This window comes from Polypterus senegalus, chromosome 3 (genome assembly GCF_016835505.1).
Source record: "Polypterus senegalus isolate Bchr_013 chromosome 3, ASM1683550v1, whole genome shotgun sequence".
Classification (NCBI taxonomy): Eukaryota; Metazoa; Chordata; class Cladistia; order Polypteriformes; family Polypteridae; genus Polypterus; species Polypterus senegalus.
Window position 1 is genome coordinate 268,724,961 of NC_053156.1, and position 23,532 is coordinate 268,748,492.

The window sequence follows — 23,532 nt, forward strand, 5'->3', positions numbered from 1 at the left end:
ATTAGTAATATAAATTGTTGTCTTAATCACAGTAACTATTCATTATTTAAATGTGTCAATGAAGGAAAACGTACAAAATGAGAATTGTACTTGTAGGAATAAGAAACACTGCCCATCTGGGTGATAATGGTACTGGATTATGGGAGTGCAAAGCCTCAGCATACTGTAGAAAGGTGTATAGGCATTTTTCCACACTGGCAGGCTTTCCTTAACATGCTGTACTAAGTTTCTGAAAATTGTAACTGGCTAAAAAGGAATAAAATGTATCTATGCTCGGACTGATGTAAATTAAAACCACTACAATGTCTTTGAGGACTAAGCTGAATTATTTAGTGTACCTGTTACCCAACCCTGACAGCTCTTGGTAGGATGACAACTACACCTTCCTCATGTCAGGGGGCGGTGAGCTTTATGCAAAGCAAGGTATGAGTAATGTGGAAACAATATATTTCTTTATTACTCACATGAAAAAAAAACTGTGCACAAAAAAACTAACATTTCTATATTAACACTTAAAATTGATACTGTATATGAAAATCATGCTTCAATATATACAGTACATGTTTACGAGTGACAAACATTTTAAAAATAAATTTAACACAGTTGATATTGCTATACAGCATATACCTCTATGCCACACAAAAATGTAAACTTATGAAAGATACTATATGAAACCATGAATGAAATCGTCATTCTGGCCTCTTATTAGATTAATTAACTATTGAAGGTGCTAAGTATTTCAGTATCTGCAGTATCTGAGTGATGAGGTGCTCAACCATATATTTCCATTAGCAAGTATTCCCAGGTGGTGAGCAAAATCATTGATGCTTCTAACATTGTTAGTAATTGATGGTATTTTATTCTCAATTAGCAGAAGCTAATCTCATGCACTAAATGTTGCTCTCATTTCTGCCTTCCTCCCAATATCTGCCACAGACTCCCTGGCTAGTTAACATAAACTGAAAATATGCAATGATTAGGATATCCATGGAATATAGATAGATAGATAGATAGATAGATAGATAGATAGATAGATAGATAGATAGATAGATAGATATTCATGCCATCAAAAGATTACTCTGGAAACTGTGAGCACTTTAAAGGTGGATATCGCTTGATCGGTGCAAAAATGTCTCTCCTTCAAATATCATGTTATTTTAAAAACCGCTTATCCTAGACCAGAGTTATGGCAGGTGCTGGAGCCCATCGCAGCAAGCATAGGGCACAAGGCAGGAGCAAACCTTGGAGATGGTGCAGGTCCACTGCAGGGTGAATATACACACACCTACACACCAGACTAACACTGGGGTCACTTTAGTGTCTCCAGTTCATCTAATCTGTATGTCTTTGGACAGTGAAGGGAAACCAAAGCACCTGTAGGAAACCCATGCAGACATGGGGAGAACATACATACACTATGCAGGGAGGATCAGGGATGTGAACAATTGACTCTTTACTGTGAGGCAACTGCGTCACCATGCCACCCCTCTCCTTTAAATGCTTTCCAATTAATATACCTAAGGGAGGGTGTAAGGAATCATCAGTCAGAGTACATTTCATGAAACCATTAAAAGGCTTTAAAAAGAACACAAGAATAGACCTGCTCTTAAACAGAGTGAGGCCAATTGCAGTGGGTGACACAGAGTATTAGTGGCTGATCTAGAAATGAAACCCTCTTAATAAGGGTGGTAAATATGCTCAAGTTAATAGAGATAAACTTGGATTTAAGTATTTTATTGCTCCAGATTCTCAGGGGTACAAGAAAGCAATGAAACTTTTTCAGGTTAACACAGAAACAGACTTCTTCTTATTGTTCTTATTCCAGGACCAGATGTAAAACATACAAATCATTCAATTCTCCCATCACATATTCAGTGGAAAGGTGCTGTATAAATAAAATGTATTATTATTATTACTATTTTTTTCCTACCAGGACTGGGCTAGGTGTTCTAGGCTTCTCTGGTGATGGACTATCCTCAAATAGTCTTGGAGGCTGGTTGCAGTCCAGCTGAATAAAGCCTTGGCATTCATAGTGACAGGTATAGCTGCAGTCTAAAAAAATAAGAGTGACAGAAAAAAAACAACTTAAAAGTCACTTTTCATAGTTTCTATTAAAGATTTAACAGGCATTTTTTTAATTTACTCCACAGGCCCATAAAACACCAATATTCTACAGGCCTTTACACACCTGGATACTCTGTCACTCGGTGTCAAGTTCAGTTTCACATGCATACAGCTTAGTTAAAAAGCACATTTATCTGAGTCCCTTAAGAGCATATACAAGAAAAGCTTCATAAAACCTGTCACCAAAAAGGAGCAGCCACCAAAACATGGAGTTAAACAAAACAACCATAAACTGAAAACTCTCAATTGCAGTGGTTCTCAGTCTCAGTCCTGAGGAGCTCATGTGGCATGTAGGTTTTTATTTCAAACGTCTGATTTTAATTGGACTCCTAGACTATTTAAATAAGCTGCTGTTCTTTAGTTTCTATGTTTAAGGGTCAATGAAGAAATTATAAAACTAAGTTTAGTATTTTTATTATAATGTACCTAGCACTTATGTAAAATGCATGGGGATAATTTGGAGGGCTTTAACTTGTTTTTATGATTTTAAGGATTATCACCATTTTCATTTTGCTTTTTGAGGTGTTTTGGTTAATTAATCTATTATTGAGTCCGAACACCTTTCAGCATTCAGTGCTGTCTGCCCAAGTATCTGCTCTATTGGTTATTAATTTCATTATTAGGATATAATTGCAGGAGCAACCTACCCAGAAACAAAGGCAAAATAATAGTAAATCTGCAAAAAGTTACCACCATAAAGAAATAGCAAAAATACAAATATTTTTAAATGTCTGATAAATGTAAAATCACACTGAAGTCAATTTCTGAATGCAGAATAAGAAAAAAGACCAGCTAATTATAGGATATCAATTAAAGGTAAAAATTATTCACTGATCAAGAAACTTGTTGGAAGAAAACCCTATAGCTGCACGTGGTTCCTAGGACTGCATTTGAGGACCACTACTCTATTGCCAAAGAGCCTGGATGGGTGAGACAATTTTCCATGTTTTGTGCTCTATTGGGTAAAAAGACTTTGCTGCCACCTTGTGACACTTTGGGATTTTTTTTTAGTTTAAAGTTGAAACAAGTGTAGGGTACAGCAGAATAATAAAATATAAATAATTTATAATATAATAATTTATATAATAATTTATATAAATATAAACTATATTAATATATAGTAATATAGTATATTAGCAATACAAGGTTTCATTTCATAACTCTCAGTTCTATTTACATATTAAATTGATATTTATTACAAATTACAAAAAATTATCTGGCATTTAATATGTTAACATATTTAGCAATGAAAGTATATGTTTCCTGCTATTCTACTTTTTATAATTACTTAATAACCAACATATTTTCTAAAGTATGCTTTTGCTCTGTTGTGTTTTTCAATATGTAAACATAAATTTGTAGTAGATATACTGTAAAATATTATGATGCTTTCTGGACTGTAAATGCTCTAACTGAGTTGTTAGTTTACACGTCCATGATCTCTATAGTATGTAGTAATAGTGGTATTGTGCTTACTGGTTTCCAACTTACTATTTTAATTTTATCTGATTTTTGACCTTTGCTATCTTGACTTTTGAAACCATATATTAAAAAAACATCACCACATTTTTAATATATTTTTCTTTGCTATTTATGTCATTATTGAAGAACATAACAGAGCAATCTGAGGCACATCTTTGACATAAGTGCAGATTTGTGGCAAATACTAACCTACAGCATTGATGTTGAAATTATGTGTCTGGGATTATCTGCATCCAACTGACAAACTACAGTTTCTGATTCAATTGGTAAGTGGGTGCTTTAGGATTTAGATACTATTAAAGATATTGTAAAACAAATCACATTAGGTAGCAAAATTACTACCCTTCCCTTAAGTAATCAATCCTCTCACCTCTTGTATACCTTAGACACAGAGCAGAAATGAACGTACATGCACATTATTACTAAGATTTGATAAGAACAGACTGCACCCAACATATACAGTAACTTCTTTTATATCCTCTTTCATGGTTTTATCAGTAAAAGTGAGCAATACAATTTAATGCAACAGGTTTACTCATTATCAACTCATGAAAAAACATATTTACAATATCACTCGATCAACATGATTTTTGATACAAAAATATTAGGCTGTAGGGGTTTATTTTAAGTGGTAACCTGACTGCTGCAATGCAACTATTCTGTATAAAACAGAAATATATATTTTTAATTACTCAAAGGGTAACTATCACAGTCTGCATTAGCATACAGAAAGACATTAAGCACAGTGAATCTTTAGAAAAGCCCAATACATACACAGCATAGCAGCTTGCTACACTCATGTGTCCAAGGTAATATATAAAATTCTTAAACCCATGTAAATCAATTCAGGCTTGTAGAGGCTGGAGCATACTATAGCAGCATTGAACACATACCGGGTGCAAGTCCATTGCAGTAACTAGTTACACCTTGAGGTTCTGCTCACACATGGCTATTTTAGAGTTGTTAAGGAACCTGCAATATGAACACTTAAACTTTACAAAGAAAATAACCAGGCACATGATTTGAACCTGCAATTCTAGATCTGTATGGTAGCAGCAGCGCTAACCACTGAGACACTGTGCTTTCTGAAGCATTTTATAAAAATTAAACAAAAAATAAAAAAGCACATATTAAAAAAATGAACCAATTTTACTAGATCTTACTTTTTACAAGTGAATTGCACACTACCAAAATTAATAATGCAGCAATAAGATTAAGTTATGAACACATTTTGAACTGAGAGCAAATGTATGCAAACATACTCACTCAAATTATGTGAATTTAGACTAATCAATCAACTTGAAAAACAATACAAAAAAAACAGTCCTCCAATTGTAATTATCACCTAGCGCTCTGGTTCTCAGGTTTTTGGTTGATGTGGAGATAATGAATCAGGAAGTGTAACAGATTAGCAAGGAGGAAGTAAGGACAGCTATGAAGAGGATGAAGAATGGAAAAGCCGTTGGTCCAGATGACATATCTGTGGAAGCATTGAGGTGTTTAGGAGAGATGGCAGTGGAGTTTTTAACCAGATTGTTAAATGGAATCTTGGAAAGTGAGAGGATGCCTGAGGAGTGGAGAAGAAGTGTACTGGTGCTGATATTTAAGAATAAGGGGGATGTGCAGGACTGTAGTAACTACAGGGGGATAAAATTGATGAGCCACAGCATGAAGTTATGGGAAAGAGAAGTGGAAGCAAGGTTAAGAAGTGAGGTGATGATTAGTGAGCAGCAGTATGGTCGCATGCCAAGAAAGAGCATCGCAGATGCGATGTTTGCTCTGAGGGTGTTCAGAGAAGTTTAGAGAACTGGAGAAGTTTAGAGAAGCCCAGAAGGAGTTACATTGCATCTTTGTGGACCTGGGGAAAGCATATAACAGGGTGCCATGAGAGGAGTTGTGGTATTGTATATGAAAGTCGGGAGTGGCAGAGAAGTATGTAAGAGTTGTACAGGATATGTACGAAGGAAGTATGACCGTGGTGAAGTCTGCAGTAGGAGTCACGGATGCATTCATGGTGGAGGTGGGATTACATCAGAGATCGGCTCTGAGCCCTTTCTTAATTGCAATGGTGATGGACAGGTTGACAGATTAGATTAGACAGGAGTCACCGTGGACTATGATGTTTGCTGATGATATTGTGATCTGTAGCAATAGTAGGGAGCAGGCTGAGGAGACCCTGGAGAGGTGGAGATATGCTCTAGAGAGGAGAGGAATGAAGGTCAATAGGAACAAGACAGAATACATATGTGTAAATGAGAGGGAGGTCAGTGGAATGGTGAGGATGCAGGGAGTAGAGTTGGCGAAGGTGGATGAGTTTAAATACTTGGGATCAACAGTACAGAGTAATGGGGATTGTGGAAGAGAGGTGAAAAATAGAGTGTAGGCAGGGTGGAACGGATGGAGAAGAGTGTCAGGTGTGATTTGTGATAGACGGATGTCAGCAAGAGTGAAAGGGAAGGTCTACAGGACAGTAGTGTGACCAGCTATGTTATATGGGTTGGAGATGGTGGCACTGACCAGAAAGCAGGAGACAGAGCTGGGGGTGGCAGAGTTAAAGATACTAAGATTTGCACTGGGTGTGATGAGGATGGATAGAATTAGAAATGAGTACATCAGAGGGTCAGCTCAAGTTAGACAGTTGGGAGACAAAGTCAGAGAGGCGAGATTGCGCTGGTTTGGACATGTGCAAAGGAGAGATGCTGAGTATATTGGGAGAAGGATGCTAAGGATGGAGCTGCCAGGCAAGAGAAAAAGAGGAAGGCCTAAGAGAAGGTTTATGGATGTGGTGAGAGAGGAATTTGAGGTGATGGGTGTAACAGAACAAGACGCAGAGGACAGAAAGATATGGAAGAAGATGATCTGCTGTAGCAAACCCTAACGGGAGCAGCCGAAAGAAGAAGAAGAAGAAGCAGCAGCAGCAGCTCTGGTTCTCAGGTTCAGTCATTGGAGTCCCTGTGACTACAAATGTTCATTCCAACTAACTTCTGCCTTAATATATAATTTTAATATTATTTTCCAGTTTGAAAGTTTTTGTATTTTAGAACTAGAACCAATTCTGGCAGCATCATGGTTTATAATGCAAATGTAATTTTATAAAAAAAAGTAATTTGACATAAATATGGCAGAATTCTGAGCTTCAACTTTAATACTTTATGCTAAGTGCAGCTGATAGACGCATAATGTGCACTATATGAGTGTTCAATACAGTATGTATAGTATTTCTAAAGGTAAACATTTCACTTAAAACTGTTTAAATTGTACTGATCCAAACTTTTATTATTGTTTGCTAATGTTAATCAAGTCATTTTGCTCTTTATCTTGGGATCAACCTTGCCTTGGACCACATCAACCATGTGCAAATGAGCTTCGCATTCACTACATCTCCAGAAACCCTTAACACTATCTAATCTTAATGCACTCTATGAGTGGTTTCACTGAAAACTATGACTTGCCTCTTTAATTACAGGCAATCCCCTCGCCAACATGTGCTGGGCCAAGTAGACAGACTGAGTAAATTACAAGCTTTATAAAGACCAAAGGCTCAGACTGTGGCATTCCTCTATCTCTGCTCAACCTTTGAAAAGCCTGAAATGTATTTATTTTTTAAATGTTCCAACATAAACAGGCAGAAAGGACCCATGATGAGTGTTTAAAAGATCAAACTTGAAACAGAAGAGACTGTAGTGTCTAGAGAAGATTTCATTATTGCCGCTTTCATATCCTTTTCTGTAATAACTTTGCCACAATTTACCCCAGCTTAGAAAATCTCAGGCAGTACTCTGACCAGTGTGGGAAAAGGGAAGGAGTCCTTCATAGTGTGACAGCTATCCTGTGCTCGGTTTGCAGAAGAGACTAGCTGGTCTTGCCATGCATTTTGGGATGTGTCTATGTGTGTTTGCACTCCCTGGAAAAAATTAGCATTCCTGCAGGATGCCAGCCTGTTATATGGTGATGGTCTGTAATAGCAGCAATGAACTTTTGCATTCTAACCCCAATCCAAAGGACAAACATGGCGTAAAAAAACTAAAACAAAAACTATTTTTGTGCATTTCATAGTGATTGGGGATCCAATGATGCTCCATTTAACAAGTTCTTTATTTTATCAGCAATGACACATAAAACATTCTTGGTATTTTAAAACAATCTAGAAAAGACCATTTAGCCCATCAAAGATTGCCAGTCCTGTCCACTTAATTCGTCCAAAATATCATCAAGTTGAGTTTTTAACATCCCTAAAGTTCTACTGTCTACCACACTACTTGGTAACTTGTTCTATGTGTCTATGGTTCTCTGTGTAAAGAAAAACATAAGCAAAATTTACCCTTAACATGTCAATTGTGTCCCCATGTTCTTGATGAACTCATTTTGAAGTAACAGTCTTGATCCACTGTACTAATTACCTTCACAATTTTATACACTTCAATCGTTTCACCTTTTAATCTTTTTTTGCTTAAACTGAAAAGGCTCAGCTCTTTTAATCTTTCTTCATAATTCATCCCCTGTAGCCCTGGAATTAGCCTAGTCACTCTTCTGTAGACTTTTCCAGTGCTGCTATGTCTTTTTTGTAGCCTGGAGACCATACTCCATATGAGGTCTAATCAGTTGCATTATAAAGCTTGAACATAACCTCCTGGCAGTTGATAGTGTCAAGTCCATTATGACGCCTAAATCCTTCTTTTAAGGTGTACTTTCAAGATTCAGACCTTAAACTGTGCATTCAAACCTGACATTTGTACTTCCATCCATCCATTATTCAACCCGCTATATCATAGCTACAGGGCCACGGGGGTCTGCTGGAGCCAATCCCAGTCAACACAGGGTGCAAGGCAGGAAACAAACCCTGGGCAGGGCGCCAGCCCACCGCAGACATTTGTACTTCCTACGTGTAATACTTTACACTTACTTACATTAAACTTAATCTGCCTCAAATCTGCCCAGGCCTGTATGCAGTACAACTCTTTCTGTTATGATTTAATAGATTCTAGATTATCTGCCAATACACCTAGCTTGGTATCACCTGCAAACTTGTCATTTATATTCCCATCCAAATCATTTAGCAACCCTACACACGACACTTTGATCTCCCACTTATTTTAGATTGATGCCCAACTTTTCATGTGGCACCTTGTCAACTGCTTTCAGAAAATCAAGACAAATAATATCATATGCTCCACTTTGATCATATCTTTTTGTTGCTTCCTCATAGAATTCCAGCATGTTACTAAAACATGAGTTTTATCTATATCTATCCTTCAGTTCATCTGACATACCTGCATTTTTTTTGGCAGCACTCATTTTTGAAAAAATACCTTCCTAAATAACATCCCATTTGAGAATAAAAAAAATTCTCATTTGAAAATTTTTCAGATTCATTTGCTTTCTGAAAATTGCTATTTTATATAAGTCAAATTACAGTTTAGAATGAAAAATGTGATTATAGTCTGGGAAGACTATCACAGAATGCAAGATATCAGTGATAATGTTCCTCCTTGGTATGAACCTTACCCTTTCTATAGACCAATGAGCCAATAAGATGCCAGAAGAACATTTGATAAATTTGTGTCTGACATAAAGAATGTTAAGGCAAGTACTATACTCTAGCAAAACTTGAAGCAACAGACAGGACAGAGTTACACAGCAAGTTTAAGTCATGGTTATACCAGCATGCTCTCCTGCCCAGAACGCTGTCCATTGCTGAAAGCCTAGAGAGGACAATAACCCAACATCTGTTCCCCTGGATAGGAATTCCACCTAGTTTTACCAAGGTTAAACTTTGCAGTAAGTCAAAAACATTGCAGCTCCTCTTATCTTATGGTGAAGACAACAAATTAACAGAAACCAAGCTGGGAGTGGCTCTCAAAATTAAAAGAAGGATAAGATAAGGAATGCTAGAATTGTCAAGCACAATTTTAGGAAATGGAAACCATAACAAGCAAGACTGAGGCATAAAGAAACTGCTGGTAAACCCTCAGTCAATTGTCAGCTGACAGTTCCAACAGAAGGTTCATGATACAAGAGAAAGTGTAAGAGGCGGAAAAGAAAGGCTGGCAAGTCTAGCAGCCAATCCCCAAGGGGACTAGACAAAATGGGAAACTATAAGTCTTGACTAATCTTGGTAGAGTATGCTGACACAATCTCTTATTTTGCCAACTTCTGCAGGACAAGCACATAGAAGTGTCATACAGTAGCTTCCACTGTCAAGCAAAAGTAACACTGCAGGAAAGTACTTGGTCACCATGCATCTGTTATAACATGTGTCACTCACTACTAGAAAGTAAAAATTTTTTCAGTCTCACTGAACTACTTCTGAGCACATGTGAGTGACCAATTGACTGGCACTATATATAGAACTGTTATACCATTACACATAACAAGCATTCATCAATGGCTATGTACACAGCAACTTGAATAGTGAACACCATCACCACAAAGAAAGCAAGAAAAGAATACAAAAACATAGTGAGGAGGAAAATTAACACATAAATCACGAAGAAACACTGAGACTTTGATGAGTCTCACAATAATCAGAATATAAAACAATGAACTAAATGGTCTTTGTGAGGCATTCTTCAGAATTTAGAAAAAAATCAGCACAATGCATTTTAATTTAAATAACCACATAGTGCTCAATGCAGAGTAAAAGTGATGTTAATTATAAATACAGTATATGATTGGCTGCGCTGAGCGATTTGAAACAATTTGAAAAGTTTTAGAAATATACAATACAGTGATACAAAATTATCATGTTCCAGACAGTTTGTAGGAGTAGTTAAAATGAGAAATAAATGTTAATGCACATCATGAAAAAAATGAATACAAATCCACAGATATTTAAACTACGTTATAACATTAACAAGATGGTTATTTAGAATATTGTGTGTGATTCTGGTAACCATACTGCAAAATGTCACATCAGCACTACAAGCTGACAAGCTGTGCAGAGAAGAATAACTAAGGACACCAAAGGGTAAACGGAATATCCTACTTTGACAGGTTGATGAAACGCTGAGCCTCTTTAGTGTTAAGCAGAAAAGGAATGGAGGCTAAGTGTAAGTCATGAAAATGTTCAAATGCATCATTAAAATTTATCCAACAGAATTATTTCGCTTAAACAGTGTATAACATAAGTGAGGATTTGCGGGGAAGCATCAAGATGAACAAGGAAACACCTGACACCAAAAGATTATGGGAATGCTTTACAAATGATCAACTCATGCAGTTTATTATACTCAGGCTTAGCAATTTTATACTACATGACAACTACCCAAAAGGCACCAGTCCACCAGTGAAACAAATGATTTGCAATTTGCTAAATGACTTTACAGAAAATGACAGTTCACTACTATTGTAAATACATAAATTTGTTCCTTAGTGATACCTGCTTTGGTGATGCGACATTCATTTCAGTGACTGCTTTGTTTAAGTGGTGGTCATTTCAGTCTCATTATCAATGGTTATTACCTAGACTATTTTGCTTAACTGATACTTGGTTCAGCAAATAAACAATATAAAAATCAACAAAATAAATAGCCAATATTGGCTGTAGAAATTATTCTCCAATAGTCTTCCTGGACTTTTTTTTGTAATTATTTTTTTTTTAAAGTATAGAATATTATTGCATTCAATGTGGATTTTTACTACAGCAAAAAAAATTAAACAATGTCACAGTGAAAATAAAATTTCAAAGATTTCCTCAAACGAATTAATAAAAGAAAAACAGAACAATTCATATTCCATAAGATCTCGCTCTCATTGCTACAATATAACACCTAAATGGGTCGTAGTGTAACCTAACGTCTTTGAAAGTCAAATAATAAGATGAACGGAGTTCAATTGTGTGCTTCATGTGAGCCCCACAGTTAGGTAAAACAAAACAAAATGTATATTATGAATATGAAGAACTCAAAGCAAATCTGTGGCAAAGTTACTGAATGCCACAAATAAGTAGAAGGGTATAAGGGTATACATTTTTCATGACACTGAAGACCTCTAAAAGTACCTTAAAGGACATTATAAATGAATGCCGAAGATAAGACATGACAGTGAGTCTGGGCAAAAGAACCACAAGAGAGTAAGGCAGCTAAAAGGTTTATGCCACCTCTAAATAAAGTACAGCTTTTCACAAAAGAGAATGAAGAACACATAATAACTATTTATGGAATTCAGTATTTTTCTGTTTTATTTTGGTTTATTTTTTATCTTTTTGAGGGATTTTGTTAGTGACATCAGGGCCATTTTCTGCTGTTATGACATCACATGGATAGGTTGCATTCATGCATGTGCAGTCTGTACACACGTGATGTCATGTTGACAAGAAATGACTCATTGGCACAATAATGTTAGCTTCTTGGATAATTAAATTTGTCAGTCATTCAGTCATTATCCAACCTGCTATATCCTAACACAGGGTCACGGGGGTCTGCTGGAGCCAATCCCAGCCAACACAGGGCGCAAGGCAGGAACAAATTCCCGGGCAGGGCGTCAGCCCACCGTAGGGCACACACACACACACACCCCACGGACAATTTAGGATCGCCAATGCACCTAACCTGCTTGTCTTTGTACTGTGGAAGGAAACCAGAGCACCCAGAGGAAACCCACACAGACATGGAGAGAACATGCAAACTCCATGCAGGGAGGACCTGGGAAGCGAACCTAGGTCTCCTTACTGCGAGGCAGCAGCGCTACAACTGCGCCACGATGCTGCCTGCAATGAAATTTGTTTTCAGGTATTCTTTTTCGTTTAGACCTTTTGCAATTAAATATTTATTATTTCTGGTTACACTTTTGGTTCTGGTAGCTCTGGTGAAATTAGTACTTACTAATCAAGTCTGACTATAACTTCTGGATCATCCTTGGAAAACCTCTCATCACTTGCAGATAAATAATTCAATGATCAGACTGTTGGTAAAAACATGGCCTACTATCATTTGCACAAGCACAATAAATTGTTGTCTTGTCACTAGTGTAGAAAGTTAGACAATAAAGGTTTACAAGATCATAAATAGGACTAAGAAAAAATCAATGTCAAAAAGGAAAATCTCACATTAAAACCCAACAGATAGGACTAGCAACCAAAAAAAATTGCCAGGCAAAATACAAAACACAAAAATGAAGCCATAGTTCAAAAACCAATAGTATTAATAAGAGATTGAAGTAATATAAAAACAAATGTTATTTAATACCACTTTTTTGTTCTTCTTTTTTGTAATTCTTGTGTATGTTTGAGGAAGGTTATTGTTGTTGTTTGTTATAATATTTTTTGAGGTTCTACAAATAAAGTGCTATCTTTCTATCTTTATGGTATTATTAAGATAGAGTTCTTTTGTAAATCTGACTTCCTTCCACATTCCATAGTGTACAATTTTAAGTTAACTTGCAACATTACTTTGATTCACTAAATAAACAAGTGGCTCTAGGTGTGTGACTGTGCATTCCCTGTGATAAGGAAGTAAATTATTCAAAGATAGGTCTGCCAAAATTAGCTGCACTTCCCCATAGTCCCGTACTGGAAGAAGCTAGTTGGAAAATAAATGAATAAACAAAAAGTAAGGCACACAAGTGAGTCAAGTATGTTAACTCGATCTATGCCAGGAACATAAAACAGTAATGTTGTACATGCAAAACTGTAAGCCACAACAATAAGAAACTCCGGCAGAGTAACTTAAATAGTAAGTCATAGAAAAAATATTAAATTTATACAAGATTCTAAGATACAGCAACATTAAAATAAGTCATGTTCACAAGGTAGCAAGTCATTTAATGGAATTTAAGTAAAAAAAAGTATAGGAATGAATAGTAATTTTGCATGAAACATTGTAAATCGGAGTAATAGGATAATCTAGGTGTGTAACACATTAAGCCTTTGGAATAAGATAATTTTTTACATGCATAATACGGTAAGCCAAAAGGAATGAGATAACAGAGGACGTTAAAGGAAAGAAACATTAATTTAATGTCACAAGAATTAAATAACAGGATGCAGCCATGATATTGGCAGTGGTGGATACAGTACATATAATAAACTGCCGACACAAAAATTATGGTAAGTCATAAAAAATTCAAATATGCCACACTTTATGCATTACAAATTACACAAATATGTCCAAACACTACCTGCTCAAGTCAGTAGACTTATGAATGAAACATAGTCATGTAACACATATACACATACTGTATGTACACACAAACAAGATATACATACAGACACTACCCTAAATCAACCACATGATGGTGTTGACGTGTCAAAAACAAAATTATAATATTACAGTATTCCAAAAAGAAATAATTAAATAAAGAGACAAATGATTCACAGTAGCAAACAGAACACATCTCTCTCACAGCCTCTCACTCAAATGTAAAATTAACATCTGAAATAGGAATTTGTCAAAAAGAAGAAGTGAGATTTGTTGCATCACTGGGCACTGAGTGGTGGAGGATAGAAAGCACAGAAACAGAAATTGGAATCTAGTTCTTGAAGCTGTACTTCTGAGAAACACATTTGGAAATCTTGTCCAACAGCTGTGATGCAGAATGTAAAGCTTCCCGTCTAGGTAAAACAGAAAGTCAGAAGAAGTTTTTTTATCCTTATACAGCAAAGAAAATTTCCCAAAAAGAAGCAGGTTTGGCTATATAACACATATAATATAAAAATACTTAGCTTGAGGATGATAAATTGGATTTACTGAACATGTATTAAGTTAGAAACAAAGCCAATAAAGAAATCTTCAAACCCATTCCAAGTTCAGAAGTAACAGAAACCACTGAAAGAATTGTGAATACTTATTACTTCTCCAGATTGTCAGCCAGACATAAACACAAGCTAACCAAAAAGGCCAAACTGACACCAGCCTTGGCTTTGTTTCTGCATGCAAGAATAATTTATACAAATTCAGGGGAATGATGCGAGTTCCAGGTATTCCCCTGCTGTGATGGGCTTCTTTAGTTTCAGCTTAGGCACTACATGGGGAAAGAGATTCACAACTTTACTGTGGAATAAAAAAATAAAAAAAATAAAGAATTCCAGGCTGCCAAGAAATTTTAACCACGCCTTGGCCTGGGAAATCTATAGAAATAACATCAGAATTGGTAGCAAAAGTAAATGATACTAGAATGGGAAAGACATTTTACAGTAAGTAACATTTAAAAAAACTGGAAATGTTACAGTAGCTCATACTGAAAACATTACCATACAGAATATGAAAATAAACAACCATTACGCTAAAATGACACATTTGTTTATTCTAATTATCTCATCTATTAGGTAGTGTGGGTCAGTAGTTATGGATCTAAATTTGTGACCTGGAATAAGTCACTTTCCCTTCCTTGGCTCATATTGTTGTTAAAAAGCATTTGTGAGTATTGTTTATGTGAAGTGCTTTGAGATGCTGGTCACCACATAAAGTATCATTTTAAATACTGTAAATATTAACCAACTTGGGGGAAAAACTTTACCCGGTCAAACAGATATAACATGTTACAATTTTGATGATATTTTATAGATTTATTTAGTATGTATTTCATGTTCTTTGTGTCTTTTTAAGGAAAATTTATATTTAAGGTTTATTTTTGTGCTAAATCAGCCAGCCTCTATTTCGGAGCTGGTCCCAAGCTCGGATAAATGAGGAGGGTTGGCAACAGAAAAGGTATCTGGCCACAAAAATCACATGAAACCTATAAAACAATGATCCCAGATTGAAATGGGAGGAGATGGAGAGGAAAAAGAAGATTTTGTGCTAAAGGAAATTATTAACATTATTTAACATCTTATCACAATACCATGTTTCTTATGGTCACCACCATTTTGGACTTAGTGCTGCTCTGCAAAACAATCGGAGTGAAGACCCATGAATAAAGGATATAATGTTCAGGAGTCATGCAGCTCCTTATTATCCAAAATTGAACAATAATAGAGGAAACCTAAAAACTTTGACAGTGTCTGTATTGTTATAGCCTTCTTGGTTTCAGAATTTGTACAATGACATTTTGATTGTGTTTAGTGATTTGGCTGCAATGACAGATAGAAAAGATTCAATGTTTTGACCTTGATCTCGATTTAAAAAATATCTTTGCCCTTTTCTTCTTAAGGCATTACATACATTATAGACTTCAAATGTTATGATAATGAGAACAATTTTCTTTAGTGTCTCAACTTATTCCTAACATTCTTTAGAGATGGTTTTATCTAGTCACCTAACTGTGTATTTTCCTATTAGAAGAAATGATAATGGCAGAGTGGTGCCTCTGAGGCTAAGGATCTGCACTGGTATCCGGAAGGTTGCTGGTTTAAATCCCCTTTATTACTAAAGGAGATCCTACTCTGCTGGGCCCATGAGCAAGGCCATTACCCTGCAATTGCTCTAGAGGCGCTGTACAATGGCTGATCCTGCGTTCTGACCCCAAGAGTTATGCAAAAACTAACAAATTCCTAATATAATAAAATTATATAAGGTAATATAAACAACAAATAACAAATGATCTGTACTTTGATTTGGGATTTTGATTTTGGGATCAATCACCCTTGGAATTAATTTCATGCGATACTGCAATATTGATCAATTCTGCACCTTGGTCTGAAATTGGAGACTGGAATTTAAGAGGAGATTGGCTAATGGGATTAGGTCAAAACGCTGACAGATAAGATTTAGATGCATGTATTAAAATTCAAAGTAAAAGAAAGGAGAGACAAGGTTACATACAGATGGCAAAATCTTCATTTATTTGTAATGGTTGAGTCATTAAACACAACTGAATCAGTTTTAATACATCAGCTGCTGCAGCTATCTAACCAATGGCAGACAGACAGACAGACAGACAGACAGACAGATAGATAGATAGATAGATAGATAGATAGATAGATAGATAGATAGATAGATAGATAGATAGATAGATAGATAGATAGATAATCAGTTCTTTTTAGAGGAGTTATACAAGTAGAAATTTCTGTTGTGGCCTTGTAAATATACTGTATTTTTCCAAACAGAAATTCTCACACATATGGTCATAATTACAATATGTGAAAGACAGATGAAAAAGACAAATTGCACTGTTTCTCTGTGTTTAATGGTTTTTTGTGCACAAGCAAACAGCCAGGGCAAACTACATACCACACATAATTATTTCCAGTACTTATGAAAAAATATGCACATTTTTTCAAGTCCATCAGAACTGTAACTACCACAGGAACCAAACTAAACTGCATTTCCTTTTCTTGCATCTTTGTGAAAACTCAAGTCAGTCAGACAGTGTTTGTAAATCATCTTTAAGTTAGCCAATGGCCAGTTGAATCAAACATGGAATTTAGGCCAAGTAGTTCAATTACTCACTCACTTACTCCCTGTGCCTCACCAAGATGTGTTTCAGAAGAAAGTGTGTGATGACTACAGATTCCAGTTCTACTTTAGCTTTTCAGTTTCAATTTGTTAAGACCATTGTGTGGTCTTATATCTTCCAAAGCAGATTAACTGAATGCATTATCCAAAGAAAAAGCACTGTTTAATCTTTACTGTGCTGAGATTTTTGTTTAATTGCCTGATATTTGGAAAGTGAAGCCGTGGAAAAAATCCTGAAAAACCCAGATGACTTTATATAGCCAAACGTGTTAGCAGAAAAAAACAAGATCCTTTAGAAGGACCTCAGAAAAGACTGTGTAGTGATTCTGACAGCAGCTTATAAATAGTTAGCAGCAGAGCACCAAGTATATGGCCTGATGCCTTCTGAATTTAGGAGCTCTCCGCCAAGGCTGAAGCTTCAAAGACTTATTTTTTGGAAAGGACTAACAGCAATCTCTCTAAGTAGTCTTTGTATCCTGTAGTGAAGAGTGCCATGCTGCAGCTCTTAAAGTAAAAGCTGCTTTTTTCATACACACAAGCTGAAAAGACACACGCACAAAAAAAAAACCAATCACACACACAAATGTATCCCCATAGACAAACCAATGCTGTAATGACACCCCCACAACTGAGCTCCACTTGATATACTAAAACTATGAATAGACATAGGGGATGTACAAATACACAATGCCCTTTATAGCTTTTCTCCTTTGACAAAAACACCAAAATGAACAATTAAGACACACACAACCTAAGATATGATTTCTGGAAATACATGGTGAACAAAAAGAAAGAGTCTACATATTAAAACCCTAAAAGCACAATGCATGCTATTAAGTGGTCTCCCAGGTTTCATAAGCTCTGGCTCACAAAGTAACTTTCCAAATTCTTTTGGATCGATGTATTATTTTCCATACAATAAGAATATTTGGATCCATACAGTGGAACCTCGGTTCACGACCATAACTCATTCTAAAACTCTGATCTAGGGATGAGTACATTAGAGGACCAGATCAGCTTGGATGATTTGGAGACAAAGACACAGAGAAGAGAGATGCTGAGTATATTGGGAAAAGAAATGCTAAGGATAGAGCTGCCAGGTAAGAGGAAAAGAGGAAGACCTAAGAGAAGGTTTATGGATGTGGTGAGAAAGGACACGCAGGCGATGTGTATAAAGTAGCAAGATGCAGAGGAGAGAAAGATATGGAAAAAGATGATTTACTGTGGCAACCCTAATGGGAGCAGCCAAAAGAAGAATAAGGAGAAAAAGAAGAAGGCAAGTATAGCAAGAAAACTGAAGCTGCAAATGTCAAGCAAAGCCAGAATTTCATTTCAGTTTGTTTACTACTTCATGTCATAATTTACCTTATTGTTCCATTGTGTGTTCAAGCTAAGAGGCTTGTTGTTGAAAGGTCACTTTCTAGTGTGTTTTGCCTAACAATGTCTTTAGCAACCCTTTCATACAGCTATAGAAACCAGTGCTGTAAACAGTCTAAATTTTTCAGAAAACATACATACTCAATATTCGGACTCAGTAAGTGAAAGACTCCTCATTTATGATATCTAGCACAAATCACAGATTATGGGGTGCATTTAAATACCATCTGGAAATGTAAGAACACTGAAAGCTCTACTGACTTTCAGCTTCACTGATAGTTGTCTTAATCCAATCTAAAGTAATGTCACAGCTGCTAAAGTCTATATAAAATATATTACTATTAATTGTATTCTCTGTCACTGTTTTTAAGATAATGAGTAGGCTAGAAGCTCTGATATTAAATATGTGACTGCAGTGCAAAAAGATGTCTGCATAATCCTCACAAATTATTTAAAATCCACTCTTTGTCCGTGAAGCAACTATTCCTGATCCTTCATGCTGCTCACCTTACTGTGACTAATTTGTCAGGAACATATGTCAAATCTCAGTAATTAGTGTTAATATTATCAGAGCAACTCTACACTTCCATTACTGAAACTTTTGGAAGGATGTCAAAATTTAAAGGAGCATTCAAACAAAAAAGGAGAAGGGCCACACATCTGCCTCAGTACTCTTGGAAAAGATATATAATACATACTATAGGGAAATACCTCCCTCTCCCCCTTACTCAGTTTTCTGCTTTCTTAAGAAGCAGTTTCTTCTTCAGATGTTTGCCTTGTATGTTAAACATGACATGCAGAATGAAACTCAAAGTCATCACTCAAGGATGAAGATCAACAATCTGAGAACTACAGCTCACTGTGAGCTGGGGACAAAAGAAATGATATGGAGCTCAGACCTAAAAAGTGGATGGAACAGCAACTTTTGTCTGTAATACAAATGAATTGCCATTTAAGCAGTCCAATAGGACAAAACTGATATAGATCAAATTTCAGTGTATTTTTCATTAGCTGAACTTATAAGTAATGGGATATAAAATGTCTCTGCAGATTATTAATCAAACCAGGAAACCAAAGTGCATTTAATCATTAAAAGCCTGCATTTAGTCCTCCAAGTAAGGATATCATTTGCTGCCTTTGGCATAAAATGAGGATCAATGGGAAAACAGTGTGCAGAGTCACAGAACCAGAGCAGAGCAGAATAGCAGTGCCCCAGGAAACAACAGTCCTTGACTCCATAAACCCAATATTAGGAAAACAACATCTGGCACCTCTTATATTTTAGCTTACATTTTCTTTAAAAATAAATTCAATAATAAATTACTTCACAAGAGTGACATGCAATATTAATTTTCAAATAGATGTCAGTTCAGGACAACTCACTACTAATTGAATATTTAAATTTTAAGCCATAATAAATTTACCTTGGAATTTTTGGTTACTTTTGAATCTTTCTGGGTACATCTGATCTTCAGAAATTTCTATAAGTAACAGCAGGGAGTGAGGTGGGAATATCCTTCAAATACAGAGAATTAATTCATGCTACATGCTTGCAAAGTTTCTTAGTTTTATTTATTCCCTTTGTATGCTCTTTACTTTGGACAGTGATATAAAAACATTAGTCTTCTTTCTGAGTTCCTTATTTACTTCAAATCTTTGTCATTGAACATTTTCAGATATTTAACTTCTGTTTAATATTACATAATGAACATGAGAATGAGCAAAAAACACAACAGGTTTTTTCACCTTCTTCATTTATCTAATAAATAACATTATCCATCAGTAAATTCTCCCTAGAAATGGCCAGATCTGCTCAATATAAACCTCACTCATTCTGCCCCTTACCATCATGTTAAAGACCCTAGAACAAAGGTTCAATAAGAACATATTGACATGAACAACGGAAAGTGTAAAGAGATCAAAATGTGTCCCAACATGTCCGGTGTAAATCAAAAAACATCCCACAGTAGGAACATCATAGCAACAGTTTAAACAAATACAGTAGTACACCATCAGTATTGTGATGTTGTACGGGTGCTTTGCTACCTTAATACCTGAACAGCCTGCTATAATCGAAGGAACCTTCAATTCTGCTCTGGATTTGAAAAAGACTTAAAAAGACTGTCCAGTTATCCAGCTGTAAGCTTAAGCTCAACTGTCTTATGCAGCAAAAAAAATATTCAAAACGTAAAATAAAGAATGCCTGGAAAGAAATAAAATTATATATATAAAATAAAAATGAAATAAGCAGTTCATGCTGAAAAACTACCAATGCTTTTGTATTAAAGCAGTTCTACAAGTAAGAGTGAGAAAAAATGCATCCAGAGCAATGTAGAAGACTGATATTGAACTACAGGAAGTATTTGATTACAGTCATTGCAGCAAAGCTGGCTCAACAAGTTATAATATGTAAGGCGGTGATTACTTTTCACATTGTGCCAGTTTGGTGCTGGACAACCTTGTCCATTCAATAGATGACATAAGTAAAAAAGAAAGTGTTATTTGTACATTCTGGTTTCTTTTATCTAACATCAACGTTTGTTGAAGATCTCAAAATATTTAGGATCAAAAATCACAATAATAAAGGAAAGCAGAGAGCTGAGGAATATTTTTTACAGATATGTACTGTGGAATAGCAGGTCAAGGGCTCAGCAACAGGTGGCCAATTTTAAACAAATAATTGGGCCCCAAGAAGTTGCAGGCTCTAATCAGGTGCGGATGAGTGTGTTTCACTCCACGGTTAATTGGGGAACTGGCTGACCATTTCACAATAATGTGCAGAGGTGGGCAGGTCAGTCAGCTGCCTCAGTGATGCGAGGTGAGAACAGCTCCTCGCACCTACACCCAATTAAACGCCAGTATAAAGGGGAGCCTGCATGGGGCAGAGGGGAAAAAACTAAAATGGCCACAGAGAGAGGAGAGAGAAAGATGAGGGGGAGATGGAGGTTAAATGAAGAGGAGCACAAAGAGAGAGAGAGAGAGCGAGCGAGCTAACAATTGAGAGTGCCCATACGGCAGATGGACAGGAATGAGCTTCAGTACTACAGGAGCTTGAGGCTGAAGAAAGGGTACTTCTACTAAGAGCCTGCAGATATTAGGGGACTGGTGGCGGGCGACATATGAATTTTTGGAGTGGGAGCCCTATTGAGTGTCATGGACAGTAGGGACCCAGGCCAGTGATTTAAATGTTGACTGGACCTGTTGGTGGGCGTCTCCTCCTCCTGTGAATTCCAAACAGGAAAAGGGTAGGAGGAACCAAGTGTAAAAGGGCAGCATATGGGCTCTTAGTTTTGTGGACTGCCTCTGGCTTTTAAACTCCAGTTTTTATTGGATTATTTATTGGCCTGTTTTTAACCTTTAATGGATCATTTATTTACAAACATTTTCACTACACTATTTAATTGGACACTTTAATTTGACTTTTGTTTTTAATAAAAGCACAAATTACTTTATGCACAAACCCCTTGCTTAACGAGTGTCTTCACCTGCCCAGCTCATCCCTTGGTTACATTACAGGCAGTGGCAGGTTCAAGAGGCTCCCGGAAAGACACAGTAGAATGGAGCCAACCTGCACAGTCACATGCACATACTCTAAAAATAAGGTGACTATACTCTTAAGACTACCAGAAGGCAAGGGTGCTCTTTCCGCTGACACATATAGGACTAAGGCATGCCGATAGCCTTTAGCTGTGCCAGCCCTATTATTGTACATCTGCCTTTTGTTTCATCACATCAACAACACATACTGCAGGTCTATTTACTGTGAGAGTGATATACTTATGGTTTATGTAGCACTCCTGTAAACAATGTAACATTATAATTATTTCTGAAATAAAAATGTGATTTTGCTTTTGAATTGTTGTTGTAATTAATTTAACTCAATTTGCGTTATATAATGATCTTTCAAAGATGTGCTAGAAGGATTTAGATCATGAGAACTGTAAAACATAAGCAGCAAACTACAAAACCATAGGATATTACATCTTTAAAGCATATCTATTTAAACATACAGCAACAGACTAATACTAGAAATTCTCTTTCTTTGTCTTCTTGTTCACAAATGAGGAATTTATAAAGAATCAATTTATTTGTTACAAAATAATTTTTAAAAAAACTAGTGCAAAATTGTGCTGTTAAGCAGCCTAAACATTTACCTTTCTATCTCATGTCTTTGTGCACTTGGGTTTTACCCATAGCTCTACTGGCATCCCATCCTGTTTTGGTTCTTGCCTTGTACCTGGCATGATTGAGGTAGAATTCACCTCCTTATGATTCTGATTTGAAATAAGCAGGTTTGGAAAACTGACAGATCAATGCTTTGAACTTACCAAAAGCTTTCCTTTACAAAAGTAGAAGTCTGAGTTCAAACTCAAGCTTATGGTCATGTGTGCATAGTATAATGAAATTCTTACTTATACTTCTCACATAGATGAGTGACAGTAACAAAACACCAATTACAGGCAAAGATCACACTGTTGTAAATGTCTATATACTATATATATATAGTAATATATATAGTATATATATTAAATGCAAAGTTGAATGACTCGTTCATTCACTCATTCAAATGCTTAACAACAAAAATACTATTTTCTGTTTGGTTAAAAAGCTAAAATTTGGCAGAATGGATACATCTTGGGCACTAGGTATCCACTAAGAAAGGATATTTAGATATATCAGTATTTAGGGGGTAAAAATTCCACATCCAACAGAAAAACTAAATGTCCCAAAACCTCAAAAAAGCCATAAAATAGAAAAAGGAAAATTAGCCAACAAATGTTTTTTCATTTGTCAATATATTTTTTATTTGTTAGTGTTTATCACTATTATGCTAACTTATATCCTCAGCGTAATGCTGAGAGCATGCTTTATGCAAATGAGGGATGCATCAAAAGTAATTTGATAGGTTAGACAAATAGCACTACTAACCAATAGGGTGGACAAATAACTGAAGAGGGGTGGTGTCCTAGATAGAAAAAGAGGCGTGTTCACATAGTGAAAAAGAAACGAAAAAGTTCAGCAAAGCTTAAGGAGGGTGCAAAAACAATTTCCCCCTCCCACCCCTGCTCTTTGATTGCGGTTCTGTAAACTCAAGTGGAGCAACTACTATCTTAGATATTGAATTTCTAATTATGAAAACTAGGGAAACAGAATTTTTCTTGCGACAATCAAACCTGTTGTTCCAAGTTACTCACTCTTTATATTAATGTACTAATAC

The 23,532-nt window shown here is 36.0% G+C and overlaps 1 protein-coding gene across 2 annotated transcripts in view; it reads right to left on the bottom strand.

The window, feature by feature from the left end:
* Positions 1–23,532, bottom strand: part of rassf5 (Ras association domain family member 5) — a 129,219-nt gene that overhangs the window by 73,619 nt on the left and 32,068 nt on the right. For both annotated transcript variants that reach the window (XM_039749144.1, XM_039749145.1), the window contains exon 2: positions 1,931–2,052. In XM_039749144.1, coding sequence (XP_039605078.1) covers positions 1,931–2,052 — 122 coding nt within the window. The remainder of the gene's footprint in view (positions 1–1,930; positions 2,053–23,532) is intronic.